This window comes from Ochotona curzoniae, unplaced genomic scaffold, assembly GCF_017591425.1.
Source record: "Ochotona curzoniae isolate NIBS_2020 unplaced genomic scaffold, NIBS_Ocur_1.0 scaffold_3208, whole genome shotgun sequence".
Lineage (NCBI taxonomy): Eukaryota > Metazoa > Chordata > Mammalia > Lagomorpha > Ochotonidae > Ochotona > Ochotona curzoniae.
In genome coordinates, this window is record NW_024467106.1 from 28,546,133 (window position 1) to 28,569,425 (window position 23,293).

General features: G+C 49.1%; 1 protein-coding gene across 3 annotated transcripts; it reads left to right on the forward strand.

Annotated features, from left to right (window-relative positions):
• Window positions 1-6,445: 6,445 nt before the first annotated feature.
• TRMO (tRNA methyltransferase O) lies at window positions 6,446-22,571 on the forward strand. Of its 3 annotated transcripts, none has more exons than XM_040963035.1 (5): window positions 6,446-6,536; window positions 8,217-8,386; window positions 13,052-13,209; window positions 17,696-18,376; window positions 22,168-22,571. In XM_040963035.1, the coding sequence occupies exons 1-5, from the start codon at window positions 6,456-6,458 to the stop codon at window positions 22,434-22,436; spliced, it is 1,359 nt and encodes a 452-aa protein (XP_040818969.1). In that variant the 5' UTR covers window positions 6,446-6,455; the 3' UTR covers window positions 22,437-22,571. The 3 variants fall into 3 exon arrangements, with proteins under 3 accessions (XP_040818969.1, XP_040818968.1, XP_040818970.1); XM_040963034.1 differs by having other exon boundaries at window positions 6,446-6,531; window positions 8,212-8,386; window positions 17,696-18,385; XM_040963036.1 differs by having other exon boundaries at window positions 6,446-6,531; window positions 8,212-8,386; window positions 17,696-17,863.
• Window positions 22,572-23,293: the final 722 nt, after the last annotated feature.

The following is a 23,293-nucleotide window of genomic DNA, read 5'->3' on the forward strand; positions in this document are numbered from 1 at the left end:
TGTGTGCCTGGATCCCACGTGGGCACTGGTACTAATCCCGGCAGCCTTGCTTCCCATCCAACTCCCTGATTGTGGCCTGGGAAAGCAGTCAAGGATGGCCCAAAAGCCTTGGGACCCTGTACCCACATGGGAGACCCAGAAGAAGCTCTTGGTTCCTGGCTTCACATCAGCACAATTTTGGCCATTGTGGTCACCTGGGGAGTGAATCAGCAGACGGGTGCTGGAGTCCAGCGCCAGCTCAGTTTGAAACTCTCGAAGGGTGAATGGATGAGGCACAAAGAGAGAGACGGGCCAGTACAATTCCATGATCATTGTGGACAATGCAATAAAGCTGTCCGCTTTATTTACACAGAATCAGTCAAACTCTGGCTCAGACTTTTTACCTCATGGTCAAGTGGGTGTTTCTAAGGATAATTCTGCTGTTTGTTTCACCTTAAAGCAGGATGTTATCCATCCTGACCCTGTGGTCAGGAAGTTCTCAATAGATGGTGCATATCAATCAGTAACATATTCCTACTGCAATCCTCATTCTACAACTTAATCTTGAATCAGTTAAGGGAGGAAAGGCATCACAGAAGGAAGGACCTAAAGATCAAAGAAAGAGGGAAAGAATAGATTCCCACTACACCTGGGGACGGAACACCCTTGATTAGCATATGGTCAATGGGGGCAGAGACAGCAATAATAAAAGGCCCTTTGGCTAAAACAGTATCAGCATCAACTTCCAAACTCACATTGGTACTAAACATTAACTCTGCAGAGGCAGACAATGCCTAAAGAATTTATAGAAATCTCAGCGGGGTTGTCTGGTGTCCATGCAAAGGGAGATGGAGCTGCATTCAGGTGGCTGTAGAGACATCCTCTGGACCCTGCCATACAGCGGGAAATTCCTTGTGGCCCTGCCTGCAATGGAACAATACTCTTCACACCTTCTTGTCTTCCACACCCATCACATGGACCCCAACAGACGGGAAGACCTTCCTGTCTATATGACTTTCCAATAAAAACAAATCTTAAAAAAAGGTGTCTTACTTGTTAGGCAACAGGGAATCAAGGAAGTCTTGAATGATGGCACCACAGTTTTAGTGTTTTCAGAGTATTCATCTGGTGATAATGGACAAGCTGAATTGACAAAGACAAGAGACCAGGGGGCAGGCGAGAGGTGCAACTGCTCCAGAGATGAGGATTCTGAAAACCTCGCCGGATGCTTTGCTGGCTTGTACTTTTGCTTTTGTGGAGACCTAAGGGGGAAAAAGAGGTTTTTGCAAATCAAGGTTAATTCAGCAATAACACAAGCTTCCCATACAGGTTTTGTGCTAGGTCCTAGGCAACACTGAAGAGCAAGATGGAACCCAGGGCCTAGAGGCTAAAGTCCTCACCTTGAATGCGCTGGGATCCCATATGGGCGCCGGTTCTAATCCTGGCAACTCCACTTCCCATCCAGCTCCCTGCTTGTGGCCTAGGAAAGCAGTTGAGGATGGCCCAAAGCCTTGGGACTCTGTACCCATGTGGTAGACCTGGAAGAAGTTCCTGGATCCTGGCTTTGGATCGGCATAGCACCAGCCTTTGTGGTCACTTGGGGAGTGAACCATCGGACAGAAGATCTTTCTGTCTCTCCACTCATTTGACTTTCCAATAAAAGTAAATAAATCTTTAAAAAAAGAAAGATGGGAACCCAGTCCCTTGCGCACTTGTACAGAACAGCTCTGCTCTCAACCTTCTCAACACAGCAAAAACACTGGGCAAGATTTTGAAAATAGGTGATTTTTTTTTTTTTTGAAAATAGGTGATATTTTTTTTTTTTAAAGATTTATTTTTATTATTTTTTATTGGAAAGGCGGATATACAGAGAGGAGATACAGAGAGGAAGATCTTCCATCCGATGATTCACTCCCCAAGTGAGCCGCAACGGGTCGATACTATGCCGATCCGAAGCCAGGAGCCTCTTCTGGGTCTCTCACGCGGGTGCAGGGTCCCAAAGCTTTGGGCCGTCCTCGACTGCTTTCCCAGGCCACAGGCAGGGAGCTGGAAGGGAAGCGGGGCTGCCGGGATTAGAACCGGCGCCCATATGGGATCCCGGGAGTGCAAGGCGAGGACTTAACCACTTGCGCCACCGCGCCGGGCCCAGGTGATATTTTTTTTTAAGATTTATTTTTATTATTTTTTTATTGGAAAGGCAGATATACAGAGAGGAGAGACAGAGAGGAAGATCTTCCATCCGATGATTCATTCCCTAAGTGAGCACAACGGCCAATGCTATGCTGATCTGGAGCCAGGAGCCTCTTCCAGGTCTCCCACGCGGGTGCAGGGTCCCAAAGCTTTGGGCCGTCCTCGACTGCTTTCCCGGCCCACAGGCAGGGAGCTGGAAGGGAAGCAGGGCTGCAGGTATTAGAACCGGCGCCCATATGGGATCCCGGGCGCGCAAGGCAAGGACCTTAACCACTTGCGTCACCGCGCCAGGCCCAATAGGTGATATTTTTGCATTAAATTTTATTTAAGGGCCTGGCCCAGTAGCCTAGTGGCTAAATTCCTTGCCTTGCCAGGAACCCATATGGACACCGGTTCATGTCCTAGCTGATCTACTTCCTTTCCAGATCCCTGCTTGTGGCCTGGGAAAGCAGTGCAGGACAGCCCAAAGCCTTGGGACCTTGCACCTGTATGGAAGACCCAGAGGAATCTCCTGGCTCCTGACTTTGGATCATTTCTGCTTCTGCCATTGTGGCCATTTGGGGAGTGAACCAGGGGATGGAAGATCTGTTTCTCCTTCTCTCTGTAAATCTGACTTCACAATAAAATCTTTTAAAAATTTCATTTAAAAAATCAAGGCATGTTTGTGCAACACACACACACACACACACACACACTCACACATACCTGATCCACTGCTTCATTCTCTAAATACCTGAAACTTATAACAGCTGGGGCTGGGCTGGCTCAGGGAGCCAGGAACTCAATCCAAATCTCTTACGTGGATGGCAGGAGCTCAACTGCTTGAACTGTCACTGCTGCCTCCTGGTCTGTATTAGGAAGCTGGGGATAGGAGCTGGAGCAAGGTTGGCAAACTCAGAGGATAGTAACTGCTAAGGTAAACACATGTCCCCTGATTTTCCAACTCTATGTAATTTGAAAGGCAGAGAAAGAGAGAGAGAGAGAGGGAAAGAAAACTCTATCTTTGGTTTAAGCTGCAAAGGCCTCCAATAGCCAGAGCTGGGCCAGGTTGAAGCCAAGACCCAGGGACGCATGCAGTGGCAGAGACGCATGTATTTGGGCCATTATCTGGTACCTGCTGAGGTAGGCATTAGCAAGAGCTGGACAGGAAGCAGAATATATGAGACTCTACATCAACCGCTCCAATATGGGCGTCCCAAGCAGCAACTTACCCGCTATGTCAAAAAGCCACCATCTAATATGGCATCTTTGCAATACTTCCTGTCTTAATTTCACCTGCCAGAATGGGTTAGAGTGTATCAAGGAGTCTTAAGTTTTGTTAGTGTCTCGTAAAGATGCTCTGAGAGATTTGCCTATCCAGGAGAACTTAAGACCAAAGCAGCTGTGGCAGGGAATGAAGTCTGTGAGAAGAGGTACTCACCTTTCTTTGCTTTCATTAAAAAAAAAAAAATTTTTTTTAAGGTTTATTTACTTTTTATTGGAAAAGCAGATTTACAGAGAGGAGGAGAGACAGAGAAAAAGGTCTGTCTACTGGTTCACCCCCCAAGTGACAACCACGGCCAGAGCTGAGGTGATCTGAATCTGAAGCCAGGAATTTCATCTGGGTCTCCCACATGGGTGCAGGGTCCCAAGGCATTGGGCCGTCCTGAACTGCTGTCTCAGGCCACAAGCAGGGAGCTGGATGGGAAGTGGAGCTGCAGGGATTAGTACTGATGCCCGTATGGGATCCAGGCACGCTCAAGGCGAGGACTTTTACCCACCCGGTTACTGCACCAGGCCCACGAGCTAGGTTTTACAGAACAGAAATAATCAGGGGTATTCAGACATAAAAAGCCACTGCCTGCAATGCCAGCATCTCTCAGGGCACTGGTTCATGTCCCAGCTGCTCCACTTCACATCCAGCTCTCTACTGAAAGCCTGGGGAAGTCAAAAGCTTTGGACTCCTGAACCCTTGTGGGAGACCTGGATGAAGCTCCTGGCTCTTGGTTTCCACTCAGCCCAGTGCTGTCCGTTGTGACCAATTTGAGAGTAAAACAGCAGGTGGACGATTCTCTTTCTCTGTTTCTCTCTTTCAAGCAAATGAATAATAAATCATATTTTTTTTAAAAAGGAAAACTGGACAGGATAATAAAACTTGATAGAATGCAATAAAAGTGCTGCAAATGTAAACTCCTGGTTTAAAAAATAATTTTAAAAGACATATACTTTTTATTTGAATTGCAGAGTTATAATACAGAAAGAGACAAAGATCTTCCATCTATCTGCTGGTTCACTTTCCAAATGACCACAATTGCTAGGGCTGGGTTGGTCCAAAGCTAGGAGCTTATTCCTGGGCTCCCATGTGGGTGCAGGTGCCCAAGTGCTTGTGTCATGCTTTGCTGCTTTCCCCGGCCATTAGCAGCAAGATGGATGGGAGATGCAGCAGTGCCTATACGGGATGCCAGTGCTAAAAGTGGAAGCTTAACCTACTATGTCACAGCACCAGCTCGCTAAGTTTCAGTTTTAAGAGAAATCTTTACATTTAGAGGTAGCAATCTTCTTCATTATTGTGGGCTTTGCATTTCTGTAAGTCAGAGTTGGTGTCCTGCATTTTGGATATGACTATTAAACATGTACGAGTCCTACAGGAGGGTAACCTGAGCTTTCCTGCACTGTACTTCAACGAACTTTCAGCAGCAGCACCACCTAGCGTCATGCACAGTTACTGCAGCCCAGTTTTATCAGCCCTGGTTCTCACACCTGACCACCCAGCGGGACAGAATTGTTCCAAGACGTCACACAGAAGAGACCTGCTAGAGGACTCTGTCGTAACTTGATCAATTAAAACATTTTCTTCTTTAATAATTGGCTCCTCCTTCTGCTTTTTAAAGATTTATCTAGTTGGGGGCCTGACACCATGGCTCTGTGGCTAAATCCTCACCTTTCATGCCTAGGATTCCTTATGGGCGCCGGTTCTAGTCCCTGCAACCCCGTTTCCCATCCAGCTCCCTGCTTGTGGCCTGGGAAAGCAGTCGAGGACAACCCAAAGCCTTGGGACCCTGCATCCACGTGGGGAGACCTGGAAGAAGTTCCTGGCTTCAGATCAGCTCAGGTCCTCCTGTTCCTGCAGCCACTTGGGGGAGTGAGTCCACGGATGAAAGTTCTTTCTCTTCATCCTGCATCTCCTTCTCTCTGTCAATCAGTCTTTCCAATAAAAATAGATCTTTTTAAAAAAGTTTGTTTCCTGGAAGGGCAGAGTTACAGAGAATGAGGGAAAGAGGAAGGGACACAGTGTGTCCATCCACTGGCATATTCCTCAAATAAACAGTGACTGGGGCTAGCGTGGGAGGAAACCCGGAGCCCAGAACACCCTCTGGGTCTCCCACACGGCTGGCAGGGGCCCAAGTACTTGGGCCATCCTCTGTTGTTTTCCCAGGCTCGTTAGCAGGGAGCCGGATCCCAAGGCAGTGGAGCTGGGGAAGGAGACGCTCGTGTGGGATGCTTGCAGCTAACAGCTTAGTCTAGTGCACCACACTGCTGGCAAGTTTCTGCTAAACATCAATGACAAATGAACAGACAGAAACAGCTTCTCAGGACTGTTAAGCTCTTAAGTCCGTGGATTTGTATGTTTTTGAATATTTCACATTACAGCAAAGTCTCTTTCCTCCTCACCCCCACAGTCAACAGGATGAAAAGCTCAGGAACAGAATCAAGTACATACAGACTTGAGGTAGGGGAGGAAAGTGTGTACGGCGCAGGCTGTCGGTGCGAGGGTAACCGAGCAATGCCTGGGACAAAAAGACGACCCCCGCTGGCCCTCAATTTTTCACATCTGCGAGGAAGCCACAAGAACCCCTCAAGTCCCTACCCAACTCAGTTCCTAAGGAATGAACACCTAAGACCGTCCCACTCCTTAGGTATTAGCTTGCTGTCGGGCTTCCTGATAACGTCCAACAATATGGCGTTCCTTCCTGACAGGTCCTGTTCATCAGCGGAAAACTGACACTTGTAGAGGTACAATCATCTCTGCATTCTGACCCCGCGGAGGCGTTTTAGTACTGAACACCCAGTCCCTCTGCGATGTGGTAAACGCGTACACATTAGGGTCATCCGGGGAATGGGGGCTGCTCACAAAGGATTTCGAGAGAAGGACGCCCAGCCCCGCCGCCCGCCCCAACGCGCGCTCCCGCCGGCGCGCAGCCTGGCCCGCGCCGACACTGCGCAGGCGCCGGGCGCTGAGCGCGGAAGCGGAAGCTCGGGCGCGTCGGCGGGTTTCCTCCCCCCACCCTCCTCCGCCATTAGCAGCCATGCGCGGCCAGGAGGAGCCAGGGCCTGCGCGCACAGCGACCGCGTGCGGGTGCGTGAAGCCGGCCCTAGAGACAGGTAACGTGTGAGAACCTAGTGGTGCCGCGCTGAGGGAAGGCCTAAGTCCAGGCCGCCGGCCTCTACTGAATGGGACGTGCGTCACTCCTGCTGGGGGGGCGAAGCCGAAGGTCACGTGCTTCAGCGACCACGTGACGAGTCGGGGCGAGCGGGTGATGTCATTGCTCCTGGTCGGGGCTGGGTGGAGGCGGGTTCGGGCGGTTGGCTGTGACTGCCACGTGCGGGCCTGAGTGGTGTTAGTGCTTCCTCTCACCGGGGAGTTTCATTGTGCACAGCTGGCGTCGTACCGGCCAAGAAGTGATGATAAATGCCCCCAAGAAGAGCCTGTCTTGCTCTAGGAAGTGAAGAGGCTGTAGTTTGCCTGGCAGGTGTTTTCATTTCACGAAATAAATGAAATACTGTGTATTCCTGCATATGAACGTGAGAAATTCATATTTTGAAAAGAAAAGGGTAAAGACCGAATTCAGGCGCCTCTGACTCACGGGGAAGGGGAAGGTCCGAGATACGAAAAAGGAGCCCCCAGAATTCGATTGTTTGTGCTCCAGTGCACGTGGCGTAGGTGGTGCAGAGCATTTCCCTGTAATCTTGTGTTTTATGACTTTATGTCGCATTTACTCTTTATCTGTTTTTTATTTTTTGTAAAGAATATTTGAAAGGTAGAGGTAGGGCTAGGCAAGCACCCAGATCCCCTATCCACTAATTCGCTGCCTAAGAGCCCGCAACAGCTGGAGCTGGGCCAGGCTGAAGCCCAGAAACGAGGACTCAGTTCAGATCTCCTGAGTGAGTCACAGGTACTGGTGGTTGCAGCGTCTCCTGCTGCATCCCGAGGTGTATTTGCAGGAAAGTGGAATTGGGAGCGGAGCTGATAGGAGGTGTCAGCATCCCGAGCAGCATCCTGATTGCTTTGCCAGACATGAACCCTTGACATTTTCTGTGTATCCAGTAATCACCTGTAAGCGAATGAAAGGAAGGGTGAGGGGCAGTTCCAGACTTAGAGTCTTAACTGCTGTGCTAATAGATTAAATAGAAAGCAGTGAGAAAATGAAGATCTAGAATGTGCATTTTCTTTTAGAAGTTAGTAAAGCTGTCATGAAGCATGAAAAAAAAATTCAAATGGAGACCTTGGATGTGAAACTTAGACTGATGGTGTCTGGCCAGTTTTTTTTTTTTTAAGACATTACTGGGGGTGTGTGTGTGTGTGTGTGTGTGTGTGTGTGTGACTGATTCGTGATTATTGCAAAAACTTCTTTCATAAGGATTTATTTATTAGAAAGGCAGAATTAGAGACAGAGAAATATCTTGCAACCTCTGTTTATTTTCCAAATGGCTATAATGGTCACAGCTGGGCCAGGCCCAGACCAGGATCCTGGAACGCCACCCAAGCCTCTCACTGGGTGAGAGGGGTGAAGCACTTTGGCCATCTTGCAGTGCTTTCACAAGTGCGTTAGAATGGAGCTGGTTTGGAAGCAGAGTAAGTGGGACTTGAATCAGCACACAGTTGGAATGTTAACATTACTGGGAAGGGCTTAACCCACTGTGCCACAGTGTTAGCCCCAAAATAATCACTTTTAGTAGTTGCATAACACCTTGTAGATTTTACAACTATGTAATAGAGAAAACATGTTTTCTTGCAGTTTTGACCTTTTGACCAATGACTTCTTATCTAATTTTCTTCTGTAGGGAAGCTTTTAACTGAGCCGATAGGCTACTTGGAATCGTGTTTCGTGGCCAAGAATGGCACTCCGAGGCAACCGTCCATTTGTAGTCATTCGCGTGCCTGCCTGAAGATCAGAAAGAGCGTCTTCAACAACCCTGAGCATTCCCTGATGGGTTTAGAACAATTTTCTCATGTTTGGTAAATGTCATTTGTTTGTTTCTTCAAGATTTATTTATTTTAATTGAAAATCAGTTACAGTAAGAGAGAGAAATTACACCTGCTGGTTCACTCCCCAGGTGGTTGCAATGGCCAGAGCTGGGCTATCCGAAGCCAGGAGCTAGGAACTTTCTCCAGATCCTCCATGTGGGTGCAGGGCCAAAGGACTTGGGCTTTCATCCAACTTTTTCCCAAGCCATTAGCAGAGAGCTGGATCGGAAGTGGAGCAGCTGGTTTTGAGCTGGCATCCATATGAGATGCTGACACTGCAGGTGGAGGATTAGGTTGTTATGCCACCCTGTCACCTCCTGTTTGTTTCTTTTAAAGATTTATTTTACTTATTTGAAAGATAATTACAGAGAGGGAGATCTTCCATTCACTGGTTCACTTTCCAAATGGTTGCAACTGCAAGAGTTGGGCTTATCTAAAGCTGGGAGCCAGGAACTTGTTCCCATGTGGGTGCAGGGGCTCAAGTCTGTTGAAGTGTCCTCCACTGCTGTCCCAGGCCCTTGGCAGGGAGCTGGGTTGGAAGTGGAGTAGTTGGGACTTGAACTGGCACCACCATGTGGGATGCTGACACTGGACGTCGTAGCTTAAGCTATTATGCCACAGCACCGGCCCTCTGGTAAAATGTTTTGATGTCGGAAGTGATCCTTGAAACAAGAATTAGCCCTTAAAAAGTACTGCAGGTGACAGCAACCTTGGAGTCAGCCACCCCAACCACCCTTGTCTGTGGTGTGGAGTTTCTACGCTGTGTTTGTGTGGTTGAGTGTCTATCTGATTTGGAAGCTTGGGGTCCATGGGTGAGGCATGACAAACCTTTTGCAGGGCTGGAGTGGGGCCCTCCTGGTCTCCGCCCTTGGATCATCATTTTATCCTGCAGACTGGAGGACAGCAAGTGCAGCTGGTGGGCCACCTATGGCCCAGTGCTCACTGTTATACACAGACCTGGCCCTCTGTCTTGTCTGTGGCTGCTGTCTAGCCACAGCAGCTCAGTGGAGCAATTGCCATGGTGACTGATTGGCCTGCAAATCCTGGAGTAGTTACTGTCTGACCCTTTACGAGAGAGATTTGCAGACTCTGCCCTAAACCCATAAGGAATTAAGAGGCAAAAGATCTGGTGCCAGTGCAGTGGCTCAACTAGCTAATCTTCCCCCTGCAAGTGCTAACATACCTATGGGTACTGGTTTAGGTCCCAGCTGCTCCACTTCTGATCTTGTTCTCTGCTTGTAGCCTGGGAAAGCAGTGAAGGATGGCTGAAGTCTTTAGGATCCTGGAGCTGCATGGGAAACATAGAAGCTCCTGGATCCTGGTTTCATATCCGTTGAACTTTGGCTGTTGTGACCATTTGGGGAGTAAATCAGTGGATGGAAGATCTTTCTGTCTCCTTTTTTCTGGTAAATCTTCCTTTCCAATAAAAAAAATGTATATATTTTACTTGAAAATCAGAATTACAGAATTAGAGGCTTAACGTGCTGTGCCATTGGCATTGGCACCGATTGACTTGTTGTGGAAAAAAAGAAGAGGATAGAGCAGCCCTCTCCTCTCCGCCTCTACCCCCAGATGTAGGAAGAAAAAAGGAGACTGGAAATAGTTGTTTAATCCACTTCCCAATTCCTCAACCCTCTCCATCCTAATCAGTGGTCCATAAAAGCATACATCCTTCTCAACTATGTAAATGTCTCCAAAAAATAAATAAATATATGTATTTTTTTTTAAAGCACAGAATTTTTTAAAAAAGATTTATTTATTTATTGGAAAGTCATATATACAGAGAGGAGAAGAGACAGAGAGGAAGATCTTCTGTCCGATGATTCACTCCCCAAGTGACCACAATGGCTGGTGCTGCGCCAATCCGAAGCCAGGATCCAGGAACTTCTTCTGGGTATCCCTCACGGGTACAGGGTCCCAAAGCTTTAGGCCGTCCTTGACTGCTTTCCCAGGCCACAAGCAGGGAGCTGGATGGGAAGTGGAGCTGCCGGGATTAGAACCGGCGCCCATATGGGATCCCAGGGCATTCAAGGCGAGGACTTTAGCTGCTAGGCCATGCCGCCGGGCCCTGAAGCACAGAATTTTTTAAAAAAATGGACTCAACAGCCAGGGCTGGGCCAGGCTGAAACCAGGATTCAGGAACTTCAGCTAGGTGCCCCACATGCATGCAGGGTCCCAAGTAGTTGAGCCATCTTTCTCTTTCCTGGTACTTAGCAGGGAACTGGACCAGTTGGGACTTGAACCGACACCCATATGGGATGCTGGCCCTGTAGGTGGCAGTTTAACATGCCACACCATGACACTGACCCTGCCCTTTTGTGTTCTAAAAGCCATTGTTGCAAAACACAAGCACACTGTGATTTAACCACACCTTTTTTAACAGAAAACTGATTTTTCTTCTACAATAATACCATGACAGATTCCTGTGGACATATATTCTTGGGTCCTTTTAATACAGTTCCTAAACTTTTTAAATTTGTTTTCAAATGAAGAAAGGCAGAGACGGGTGGAGGGAGCTCTTCATTCACCAGTTCACGCCCCAAATGCCCACGAGAGCCAGGGCTGGTCCAGACTGAGGCCAGGAACGTGGAGCTCCATCCATGGACCCAAGTGCTGGAAGCATCATCTGCGTGCTCCAGAACACACATTAACAGGGAGCTACGTTGGAAGCAAAGGAGCTGGGACTGGAACCAGGCACTCTGAGATGGGATGCAAGAGTCCCGCACCAAATGCCTGCCTCTGCTTTCACATTTCTATGGATAGGTTATCAGAAGGGGATATATTGGACCCTAGGGTATGCATATGTATAGTTTTGGAGAGCTGCTACCGAAGTGCTCTCTAAAATTAGCCAGTTTAGGGTGGCATTGTGGCATGGTGTACTAAAGCATCTTCTGTCATACCAACATCTCATGTGGGCACTGGTTCAAGTGCTAGCTGCTTTACTTCCTGTCTAGCACCCTGCTAATTCTCACATGGCTGCCATCCATGTGGGAGACCAGATGGAGTCTCTGGCTCTTAGCTTTGGCCTTGGTCGAGCCTTGGCCACTATAGCCATTTGGGGAGTGAACCAACAATGAAAGATCTCTCCTTCTGTCTTACTTCCACACTCTTTAACTGCCTTCCAGATAAAATGAATAAATATTTTAGAAAATATAAAACTGATCAACTAATACCTTACCTACAAATGGCCTTTCCCTACCCCCTCCCCAACACAATTGTTAGCCAGTTTTTACATTTATGTTCAAGGAGAAAATAGCATTTTGTTTTCTAACTGAATTTCTTAGTTCTGAGTGAGGCTGCTCATCTTTTCGTGTGGATCTTAGTCTCTGTGGCTCCTTTGCGAATTGTCTTTCCGTGTTTACTGGTTAGTGTGCCGTGATGGGTTGTCCTTACGTAATGACTTCTAGGAGCTGTATACATAGTACTCGTACCAACCCACCATCACATACGGAGTATATCTCTTAGGCTGATATTTTGTGGTACAAAAGTGGAGTGATTTCTTGAGTTTAAGTCTGTTACTGTTTTTTAAGATTTTGTTCATTTGAAAGACAGAGTTAGAGGAGAGGGACCATACACTACTTCACTCCCCAAATGGCTGTGACAGCCAGGGCTGGGCTAGTCTAAAGGCAGGAGTTAGAAGCTTCCTCTGGGTCTCCCACATGGGTACAAGGACTCAGGGACTTGGGTCATCCCCCACTGCTTTCCCTGGCGCATTAGGAGGGAACTGGGTCTGAAGTGGAGAAGCTGGAACTCAAATTAATGCCCTTAGGGATGCCACATGGCAGGCAGCTTGTGTGTTGTACCACAGTGCTGCCCTTCCCCCCACTTTCTTTTTTTTAAGAAAGAGTTTTTTGTTTGCTTGCTTGTTTATTTGAAAGTTAGAAAATCTGTTACTATTTCTGTTTATGGGTCCTTGGTTTTGTATCTTGTCTGGGAAGTCCTGGTCAAGGTTATTTTACATTTCAGACTATTCATTTCCTTGGCTCTTAATATGGGGGATTAATTATACATCTTGGGATCATTAAGAAAATTCCATGAAATGAGTTTGGAGCTGTCTAGCATGCTGCTCACCAAAAAGCAGGCCCTCAGTCAGGCGCTTGACATGCACCTGTTGAGTCACTGCCATGTGGCAGGCATTGCCTTTGGAGTAGAGCAGGCGTGGATTCTGTCTGCCTTCATGGAGGAGGAACAGTTGTCATTGACAACCATTCTCTGTGTTCACTTATGGGAGAGTTACCTTTTTCTTTTCCAAATCCGCGTAATTAGAAATAACTCGTGGGCCCAGCGCAATAGCATAGCAGCTAAAGTCCTCACCTTGAACACCCCAGGATCCCATATGGGCACCGGTTCTAATCCCGGCAGCCCCACTTCTCATCCAGCTCTCTGCTTGTGGCCTGGGAATGCAGTTGAGGACGGCCCAAATCTTTGGGACCCTGCACCCTTGTGGGAGACCCGGAAGAAGCTCATGGCTTCGGATTGGCGCAGTGCCAGCTGTTGCAGTCACTTGGAGAGTGGGTCATCGGACGGAAGATCTTCCATCTGTCTCTTCTCCTCTCTGTATATCTGACTTTCCAATAAAAGTAAAATCTTAAAAAAAAAAAGAAGAGAAAGAACTCATGCTGTTCTATCTTGGTGGTTTTGTTTGTTTTTCAATAGGATTTTGTTTGTTTTTCACAAAAATGGTCATCTGAGCTGTAAGGCAAAGGTGCAGCCCCCGAGACTGAATGGGGCGAAGACTGGGGTCTTCTCCACCAGAAGCCCGCACCGTCCCAACGCCATCGGTCTGACCCTGGCCAAGCTGGACAAGGTGGAAGGTAATGCTTTTCCTTTATTTTTTTTTTTAATTCTCTCTCAAAAGCTATAGAAAATCAATGTAGCATTCACTGTGGACTGCTGTTTCACCAAGTGCCTACGCACCGGGGCTGGTAACCCCTGGGATGCTGGGGACAGTGGAATGACCGAGGGAACATTAGCCTCCAAAGCACCTTGAGCTCAGCCCTGGAGCATGTCAGAGTCCCGTGTGCTCATGGCATGTGTCAAAGCTATTGCTGTTTAAAAATAACTTGCAAATCACCTAATCATTAAGCTGGAAACTGAATCATCTCTGGCTTGGAATGCAGTCAATACAAAATGCTGAAGAGAGAGTCAGAGCCTGGAAAGACGGTGTCCGGTGTCCGTGGTCAGCAAGTGGAGCAGCAGGGGTCGTTTCTGAGAGTGCTCTGCAGGTCCCGGGGCCCTCAATAGATGCACATGGTTATCTCGCTATTCTTCCTCAGGACTTGAAACAGATTGTACTCAGCTGAGTAGGTTTTAGGTGGGATTTCTAGGAAAAGTTATAAGCTGTTCCACCTTGAGTTTGATTGATTTGTGATGACTTCACAGTTTGGATTACACTTCTGGAGGTGTTCATGACCACACAGCCTACACCTGTGTTCTAGTATTAACTGTGTACCTTGCGTTCTCTGTGCTGGAAATAGGAGTGTAATCAAAGCAGATAATAATCTGTGTCCTGGGGCTAGTGTCTGGCCTAAAGGTTAAAATGCCAGCATCCCACATGGAGGTGCTTGGGGTTGTTTGGGGTTCTTGCGATTTCAGCTTCCTGCCAGTGCAGAACCTGGGAGGCAGTAGAGATGGCTTCTGTGACTAGATTCTTGTCCCTCTTTTTTAAAAAAGATTCATTTATTTATTTTTAAGATTTTTATTTATTGGAAAGTCACATATACAGAGAGGAGGAGAGACAAAGAGGAAGATCTTCCATCCGATGATTCACTCCCCAAGTGACCACAATGGCCGGTGCTGTGCCGATCCAAAGCCACGATCCAGGAACTTCTTCCGGGTTTCCCACGCGGGTGCAGGATCCCAAGGCTTTGGGCCATTCTCAACTGCTTTCCCAGGCCACAAGCAGGGAGCTGGATGGGAAGCAGGGATGCTGGGATAGGACCGGCACCCATATGGGATCCTGGCATTCAAAGCAAGGGCTTTAGACACTAGGACATGCTGCCAGGCCCTAGATTCTTGTCCCTCTTGAGGAAGACCTGGATTGAGTGTTTGGCAGTCATCTTCAGCTCCTCCTATCTAGAGCTTTTGGGAGGTTTGGGAAGTGAAGCAGCAAATGAAAGTTCTTTCCAATCTGTCTCTCCTCTTTACTCTGCCTCTCATGTAAACTAATTAAACAGAGAAATCGCATCCTAAAGGCTTGAATCCATCTGGAAGAGGTCAAAGGACAAGCCTGACAGCACTGGAGACAAGGTTATTCCGTCAGCTTGCCAGCAAGGACAGGTGTCAGCGCTCTGCTGTGCAGTGGGTCAAGTACATTCCTGTGCCTCATCCCACAGTGGCCTGGGATAGTTGCCGTTGTCCCCTTCTGGGTGAGGCAGCTGAGCTGGGACTCTGCCAGCTTCCAGCCAGGGGTATCTTCCACTCCAGGTCCCATGAAATCTTTGTGGATGTGTTCCTGCTGTGGTGTTTTTGTCTTTTGGCGTGGCTTTGGAAACTGACAGGCCTCCAGTGTGCAACTTCACTTCTAGATCTTTTTTCTTTTCTTTTTTAATATTTATTTTTATTTGAAAGGCAGACTTACAGAGAGAAGGAGATACAGAGAAAAAAAATCTGTCTGCTGATTCACTCCCCAAGTGGCTTCAATGGCTGAAACCGAGCCAATCCAAAGCAAGGAACCAGGAGCTTCTTCCAGTCTCCCACATGAGTGCAAGGTCCCAAGGCCTTGGGCTGTTCTCTGTTGACTTCCCAGTCCACAAGCAGGGAACTGAAAGGGAAGTAGTGCATCTGGGACATGAACCAGCGCCGATATTGGATCCTGGCACACATGCAAGGCAAGGATTTAGTCACTGAGCCATCACACTGAGCCCGATTAGGTTTTTCTGACTTACAAACTCACCTGATCTGACCGAGCTCCTTGCCGCATCCTAGGAGCAGAGCCCAGCAGCAGTTGCTGGAGTTTCGTAGGATTGCAGTGTTTCCAGGGCTGCCCAGACAGTGAGTTGTTCGGCCTTGATTGGAAGCCAGCTCTCCATGCCTGAAGCTGTTCCTGACAGTCTCCCTTAAGGCCTCCTCGGCATCTGGTCCCAAGTCTTGTGTGGGAAGGTCACTGTTTTCTTCTTCAAGTAGGAGCAGCCTCTCTAGTCCTATTTGCAATTCTAAGGGAAGAGTTTGATTCAGCAGGCTTGTAACCCACTTATTAGCTCACATCAGCTGGTTTTCCAGCTGTTGTCTTCCATGGTGTACACTCTACTGTGGTATTTAGGACCCAGAGGAGGTGAAGGGGATGGGGGCTGCTGTTTATGATGCCAGCATCCCACATGGGCATTTGTCCTATCCTGGTTGCTCTACCAGTAAGGGAAGATGGCTCAAGGGTTTGGGCCCCTGCTGTCCATGTGGGAAACTCGGTTCCTAACCCCTGGCTTCTGCCTGACCCCATCCTATCTGTTGCAGCCATTTGGGGCGTGAACCCAGCAGATGGAAGTTTTGTGTGTGTGTTTGTCCCTCTCGCCACCTGCTCTCCCCGTAACTCTTTCAAATAAAAGAAATGTTAAAACAAGATAGGTGGGGCCCAGTGGCATGACCCGGTGGCTAAAGTCCTCGCCTTGAATGCACCGGGATCCCATATGGGCGCCAGTTCTAATCCTGGCAGCTACACTTCCCATCCAGCTCCCTGCTTGTGGCCTGGGAAAGCAGTTGAGGACGGCCCAAAGCTTTGGGACCCTGCACCCATGTGGGAGACCCGGAAGAAGTTCCTGGTTCCTGGCTTTGGATCGACACAGCACCGGCCATTGTGGTCACTTGGGGAGTGAATCATCGGATGGAAGATCTTCCTCTCTGTCTCTCCTCCTCTCTGTATATCTGACTTTGTAATAAAAATAAATAAATCTTTAACGCAAAAAAAAAAAAAAAGATAGGTGAAGGTGGAGAAAACATCAAAAAGGGAATAACTGCTTTATTGGGTCTTTGGCCACAGAGTAGGATAGCAATCAATTACAAATAATTTCTTTAGAGGCAGAGAAAGAGGTGACGCCGTTCCTGCCCATCCCAGAGGATCACAGGCAGCACTGTGTAACCCAAGACAAGGCTAAGGCACAGCCCAGGAATCCTGCCTTGAGTGTGTGCCCTGTGGATTCTGGTTGCCATTGTGTTTGTCCTCCAGCTGTTGTTCGGCATAGTCCATCTTTTTTAGAAAGTGAAAAATGATCGTTTCTGAGGTTCCAGGCCATCCACAGCAGTTGTGTTTTAGAAACTGGGTTCTTTTGGGCAACCCTGTGTTTCCTTAACTGAAGAAAGGGTTGGATGTGCTTACTGCCTTGCAGCTTGTCAGTGCTTCCTTGACCGATTTCCCAGGGCTGTGGTTGGCAGACTGAGACAACAAACAACCCCTCCTGAAGATTTGGTGACCATCACTTCCATGCTGCTTGAGTGTTGAGTCTTGATGGGTGGACTGTCTCTCGTGCTCTGTAGCCTGTTCCCAAACGCTTAGCCATTTAAACTTAGGTAGAATGTGCTGAGAGTGTTTGGGTGTTTCCTGGCCTGGGGCTTCTCGGCTGCAGTGCAGTCATCTGTCCCAAGCTCCCTGGGGCTGCTTGGCAGAGATTACGTGTGGTCACAGGACCGAGGGCTCCAGCTTGTGGCCAGTTGCTGGCTGGTGGCCACCTCAAACCGCCACAAGCTGCTTGCAGTTCCTGGACACATAGCCTGTCCCAATGTGCCCAATTTTCTTCATCATGCTTGCTCAGAACACCTCTCAAGTGAGTCTGCCAGCAAGCAGGGGTCCCCTGGAGCTAGATGTGGCCACTGGAGAGGTAGCACAACCCTCCGGCCATGTTTTGATGTTTAGGAGCAGGTCACATTCAAGAGGATGGGTCAGACAAGGGCACAGACACGAGCTGCATGGTGTCATGGCGCTGCCTCAGAGTCTGTTCACTTCTGTGGAGCCCCTCGCTGGTCTCACGGAGGTGTTCCGTGCCTGGGAGAGCTGGAGTGCCAGCCCTGCCCCCTACTCAAAGCCTGCTGCTCGTGCCAAGGACAGAGAGCTCAGGCTAACTGTGCCGTGCCACATGTGGCACAGGAAGGAAGACACAGGCTTTGCAGGGAGGTGGCAGTCAGCGAGAGCTGGGGGGAGCAAATGAGAGAGTGACAGGTCAGGGAGGGGTTGCTGGGTGTGCATCCAGCTGGAAAGAGAAACATCAGATAATTCTGAGGCACAGGAAGCCAAGGAGGATAGAGGATGTTGAGGGCTATGCACTCACCCTTGTCAGCATTTGTAAGAGTTTTGTTTTTATGTTCACATTCCAGGTGGAGCTGTCTACCTTTCTGGAATTGACATGATACACGGCACGCCAGTACTCGACATAAAGCCCTATATAGCTGATTATGACTCACCACAGAGTTTGGTGGTGCCTGTAGGGGACTGTGAGTCACGGAATGACCAGCAGATGCCTGAGCCTCCATCCCAATGTGATGGTGAGACTGACTGCTGCGCCAGGGGACAGCCCCCAGGGTGTGAGGCCCCATGGCCCTGCCACACCCTAGAGGAGAGTCCCAGCCATCTTGGCCACAGTACTCCGGAACCACATCATCTGGAATCCAGTGGCCCAGCAAGACTCCTGCAGCCCAGGCCTGGACACAGGAACCCCACAGGAGGCTCAGGTTTGGAAGGACGAGATGGCCAATGTGTGAGCGGTGATCGAGGTGTGAGCACAGTGGAGGTGCTGAGTGGCCCACATGGTGGACTAAGCAAGAGCTTTGCAGAGGATGGGACAGCGCCAGGGCCAAGGAGCACAGAAGGAGCCGTGTTCCTACAGGGAGGCTGTGCGGATGCGACACGGGCTGGGACTCCCTGCCCTGCTGGGACACCTGCTTCAGCTCCCTGCGGCAGTGTAGTCCCTGCCTGGGTGAGGGAGGCCCCCACGGCCACCTTGCACGTCCGCTTTACTCCCCACGCAGAGCAGGATCTCATGCAACTGGGGTCAGGAGGCGAGCCAGGTATGTGTGCACGTCTCAACTCTGAAGGAGACGGGAACATTCACTGTGGGATATAGCCACCGTGGGTCTCTCACAGGGTGTCTGTGTGGGCTGTTGTCAGGAGGATTTTTTTTTAAAGATATATTTTTATTTTTATTGGAAAGTCAGATATACAGAGAGGTGGAGAGACAAAGGGGAAGATCGTCCCCTCTACTGATTCACTCCTTAGGTGGCTGCAATGGCTGGAGCTGAGATGATCCAAAGCCAGGAGCCAGGAGCTTCTTCCAGGTCTCCCATGTGGATGCAGGGTGCCAAGACCTGGGATCATCCTCTACTGCCTTCCCAGGCTGCAAGCAGGGAGCTGGATAGGAAGTGGAATAGCTAGGATATGAACTGACACCCATCTGGGATCCCGGCACATGCAAGGTGGGGATTTAGCTGCTGGGCCACTGCGCCAGGACAAAGGTGACTGGTTTTTCAGAGATTGGGAGCTGCCATCCATTGGTTCATTTGCCCAAATGAATGTGATGGCCATTGTCAAAACCAGGAGCTGGGAATTTGGCCCAGCTTGGGTGGCAGGGACTTGGTGACTTGAGCTAGCACCCACTGTCTCCCAGGGTTTTTATTGTTAGGAGGCCAGCATCAGAAGCGTGAGCCTGGTACCTAACTCAGGTGCTCTGCTGTGGGATGCAGGTGTCTTAGCTGTGAGGCCACACACGCGCCCCAGTGCATTAAGAAACATGCAAGTATAAAATGATACTTGGGCAACACCATCCTATGACAACTGTAATTTGGAAAACTTGACAACTGGTCAGAATTGTCATTCTCAGGTCCCTGCTATAGCGCTTGCTGCATTAGTTTACTGCCTTCTGAGGCCCCAATGTTCCTGCTGTGGTAGTTCGGTGTTTCCAGAGAAATACCAGCCTGAAGCTGGGTTGTTGTGTGTAGTCTATGTTGATAAGCTTTCTCCTGTGTTTTGCCATCAAACCACGAAGATGTTGTCTTTTACTCTAGCAGTCAGGTAGCTGAGCGCTTAGCCTGTGGCAGAGATGACTCCAGGACTCGCTTCCCCAGTAGAAGGGGAAGTTCTACTCTGGGAAGGACCTGCCCAACAAAGCTCCTGCCCCTGACACTGCGTGTCCCTGCAGAGGAGGGGCTGCAGGGCTGTTCCCTGGAGCCTGTTTGCTCTCACACACAACTCCAGCCCAGTGTTTGCTGGTCTCCAAAGCCCACAGCAGATCCCAAGAGGCAACTGAGAGTGAAGCAAGGGGTAGCTAAGTGGTAGGTAAAGAAATGCCCAGTAGCAGCTGGTGCTGTGGCACAGTGTTTTAAGCTGTTGCCTAGAGTATTAACATCCCATATGGTTGCTGGTTCGAATCCTGGCTGCTCCCCTTCTGATTCAGCCTCCTACTAATGCACCTGAGAAAGCTGCCCCAGATGGCCCAAGTGCTTGGGCCTCTGCACCCATGTGAAGACCCAGGTGGAATTCCTAACTCCTAGCTCTGCCTGGCCCAATCCTGGCTGTGGTGGCCATTCGGAGAGTGTACCAGCACATGGAAGATCTCTCTCTCTCTCTTCCTCTCCCTGTGTCTAACTCAGCCTTCCACACAGAGCAAATGAGTCATAGAAAGAGGAGACTTCATTCGTCCATTCTGCAAGCGGCCCCTGAGCTTTACTGGTTGCAGGTGGCATTCTGAGCCCTTGGGATGCTTCACGGAGCAAAACAGAGTAGTAGATCCCCACCATCGTGAGCTCCCACTCTGATGGGGCAGAGAGGGACTGGCTGAAAGCTGACAAGTAAGAAAATGGACGATCCTTGTAGAAGCACTTACTGTTGTGTTGGAAGGTTTTAAATCCCTGGGAAAAAAGAGGAAAGGAGGGTAGAGCCGAGTTGTGATTTTACATCCATGGCTAGAGCAGGAGTCACTGAGAAGACCTGAGATCAAAGATCAAGCAAGTGAGACTGGCCCAGCCAGCTGAGGGGCAGGACACACTTGCTCACTGACAGCCAGGTCATAGCAGCCCCAAGGCAGAGGGGTGTGGAGGGTCAGGTGGACCGAGTGGAGGGACTTGGAGAGGGTGGACAAAGTCCTGGAGCTGAGGGCAGAGGCTATAGGGAGAGCATGAAGCCACACAAAATAAGAATTACAGATATTTTAGGGGCAAAGACAGAGTGCTGATTCATGTGGCTGCCCAAGTGCCTGCCATGGTCAGAATTAGGGAGAAATCAGGAGCTGGGACCACAGTGTATCTCCCATGTGGGTAGCAAGGACCCAAGCCTTGAGCTTCTGATTTCAGAGTTGGTCTCCCTGTGTTGTGAGTTTTGTTTGTGATGGTCTTTACATCACCATGTGCAGCTGATAGGAGGAAGCAAGCTGCCTGTGGAAAGCATGGCATCAGGACACCGGGATGCTGCCTGGGCTGCCCTTGCTCTGTGCTTGCCTCTGCTACCCACCTGGAACATTTGTGTGTCAAACCACAGTGCAATGTGTCTGAGGTATTTCAGATACTGATTTAGAAATGGTGGAAACATGCAGTGAAGCAATCAATGCCATTATACAGCAGGGCTTGATGGAGAACAAACAGTGGGACTCAGACTAGTACAGAACTAGAAGTGGGGGCTTGGTGCAATGGCTCAATTGGTTAATCCTGCCCTTTCAAGCCCTGAGATCCCATATGGGGCTAGTTTCATGTCCCAGCTGCCCACTTCCCATCCAGCTCCCTGCTTGTGGCTTGGGAAAGCAGTTAAGGATGACCCAAAGCTTTGGGACCCTGCACCTATGTGGGAGACCCAGAAGAAGCTCCTGGCTTTGGATTAGCTCAGCTCTGGCCTTTGTGGGCACTTGCACCAGGAGATGGAAAGTCTGTCTCTCTTTCTCCTCGTGAATCTGCCTGTCCGATAAAAATAAAAGCATATTGACTTCAGGATGCTCAGAGCTGAGAAGAACCAGAAGACGTTGAGATGGGAGGGAATTGATGCCATGGCAGTCTGGGCAGGTGCTGTGTACACACAAGACAGTTTTTGACTTAGGGTGAGGATGGCATGGCATTTGGCCAAAAAATGACATTACAGTTACTTTAAAAAAAAAAACAAAACTTTTTTTTTGTTTGTTTTGTTTTAATCTCAGAGTGAGGAGCGAGCCTCCATCTGCTGGTTCCCTCTCCAAATGACTGCAATGGCCAGGACTGGGCCTGGCCAAAGCCTGGAGCATCTTCCGTTTTTCCCAAGGTCACAGTTACTTTGAAAATGTAACTGGTTCATACTGCCGTTTGGTACAGACTGTCATTTTCAAAATTACACCAGACTAGGAGTGGTGTAAGCCTGGGCAATTTTTCTTGAAATGCACCCCTGGATGGAGCACCAGGGCTGTCTGCCCAGGGAGGATACCTGGCATGCCCAGCGTGTCTGCTTCCCTCAGTCGGGTGGCCTTCTTGTGACCATGCAGCTGTGACACCAGTTCTCTGTTGGGCTGTCCTTCGCCTGCATCCAGCATTGTGGGTTGTGTGGGTTTAGTTCCTTTTCATAAGGCTCTTTGAGAATGCTGGTCTGGCACACAGTTCCTTGTCTTTGTTCAGAGATGGAAATGAAAGGTCCATGTTGGGTATAGAACAATGACATTTGGGTTAGCAGAAAATGAAAGCTGTTTTCTCATAAGCTAGGAGACTAAGGGAAATACTATTGTAGAATAAACCCCTGGGGACACATGACTTCACTCGACTCACCTGGATTCCCTGTGGACCGCAATGAAATGTAGTCAGGCCTGCATTGTCTTCAGTGTTGGGTTGTGTTCTTGGCGTTGCAGGTGTCGGCCAGGCGTCATTTAAGTACTTCCGGTCAGCGAAGGAAGCCAAGTGCGCCATCGAGGCCGTGCTGGCTGCTGATCCCCGGTCTGTGTACCGCCGCCAGCTCTGCCAGGACCGTCTTTTCTTCTTCACCGTGGATGTGGCACATGTCACCTGCTGGTTTGGCGAGGACTTTGTGGAGGTCCTGAGGGTCAAGCTGGCTGCTGGGCCTGTTCCCTTGGTTGGGGATACCTCAGTGGCCCTGCCATCGGCCTCTGTCTCATCCTGAAGGCAACTTTGTTGACATTAGGAAGTGGCTGCCGGATTTTCTGTTCAGCCATCTGCTTTGATGGGGATATTCAAAATGCTATTTAAAAAATAATAATAATAAACTTCATTGAGAGGTATAAAATGCAGAAAAATGGTTCTTCCCGTTCTTTAAAAAAAAGTTATTATTTGAGAGAAGGATTGAGAGAAAGAGGCAGAGTACCTAAATGCTTGGCTCACTTCCCATGTGCCAACCATGGCCTAGGCAGGGCTGAGCTGAGCTGAAGCCAGAAGCCTGCAACTGTGTCCAGGTCTTCCTCGTGGGTGGCAGGGATCCAGCAACTTGAACCATCCCCACTGTCTCCCAGGATGGGCCTCAGCAGGAAACTGGAGCCTGGTACCTGGATGAACAGTGAGGCATGGTGCCCTCTGCCTTGGGTGTGTTCACAGAGAACCCCAAGGTGGCACTCTCACCATGGTTTCTGCAAGAAGTGGCTCTCTGCTGGTTAGGCAGAGATTATTCTCCTGGGGACTTTGTATTTGAGGGGATCTGTTCGGCCGTTCACACTGGTTTTCTGCCTGGAACAGCCGGCTCTCCATTTTACTCTAAATCAAGCTGAGTTACAGTCTCAGGGAGCCAGTAAATCTAAACCAAGTGTTTACATATACTTTCAGGCTCTGTGGCTCGTACGCATATATGTATCCTGATTCTAAAATAGAGGTTTTCTGAAGGCCTTTGTGCAAGAAAGAAAATCTTTGCCTAAAGTTCAAGAAAATAGTGAGCTATCTTTTTGTTAGTGTCGAGAGCTCACCATAGGTGGTTAGGTTGTGGTGATCCAGTGAGACAAAGAGGATTGCAGTTAGCAGAGGAAGGCAAGA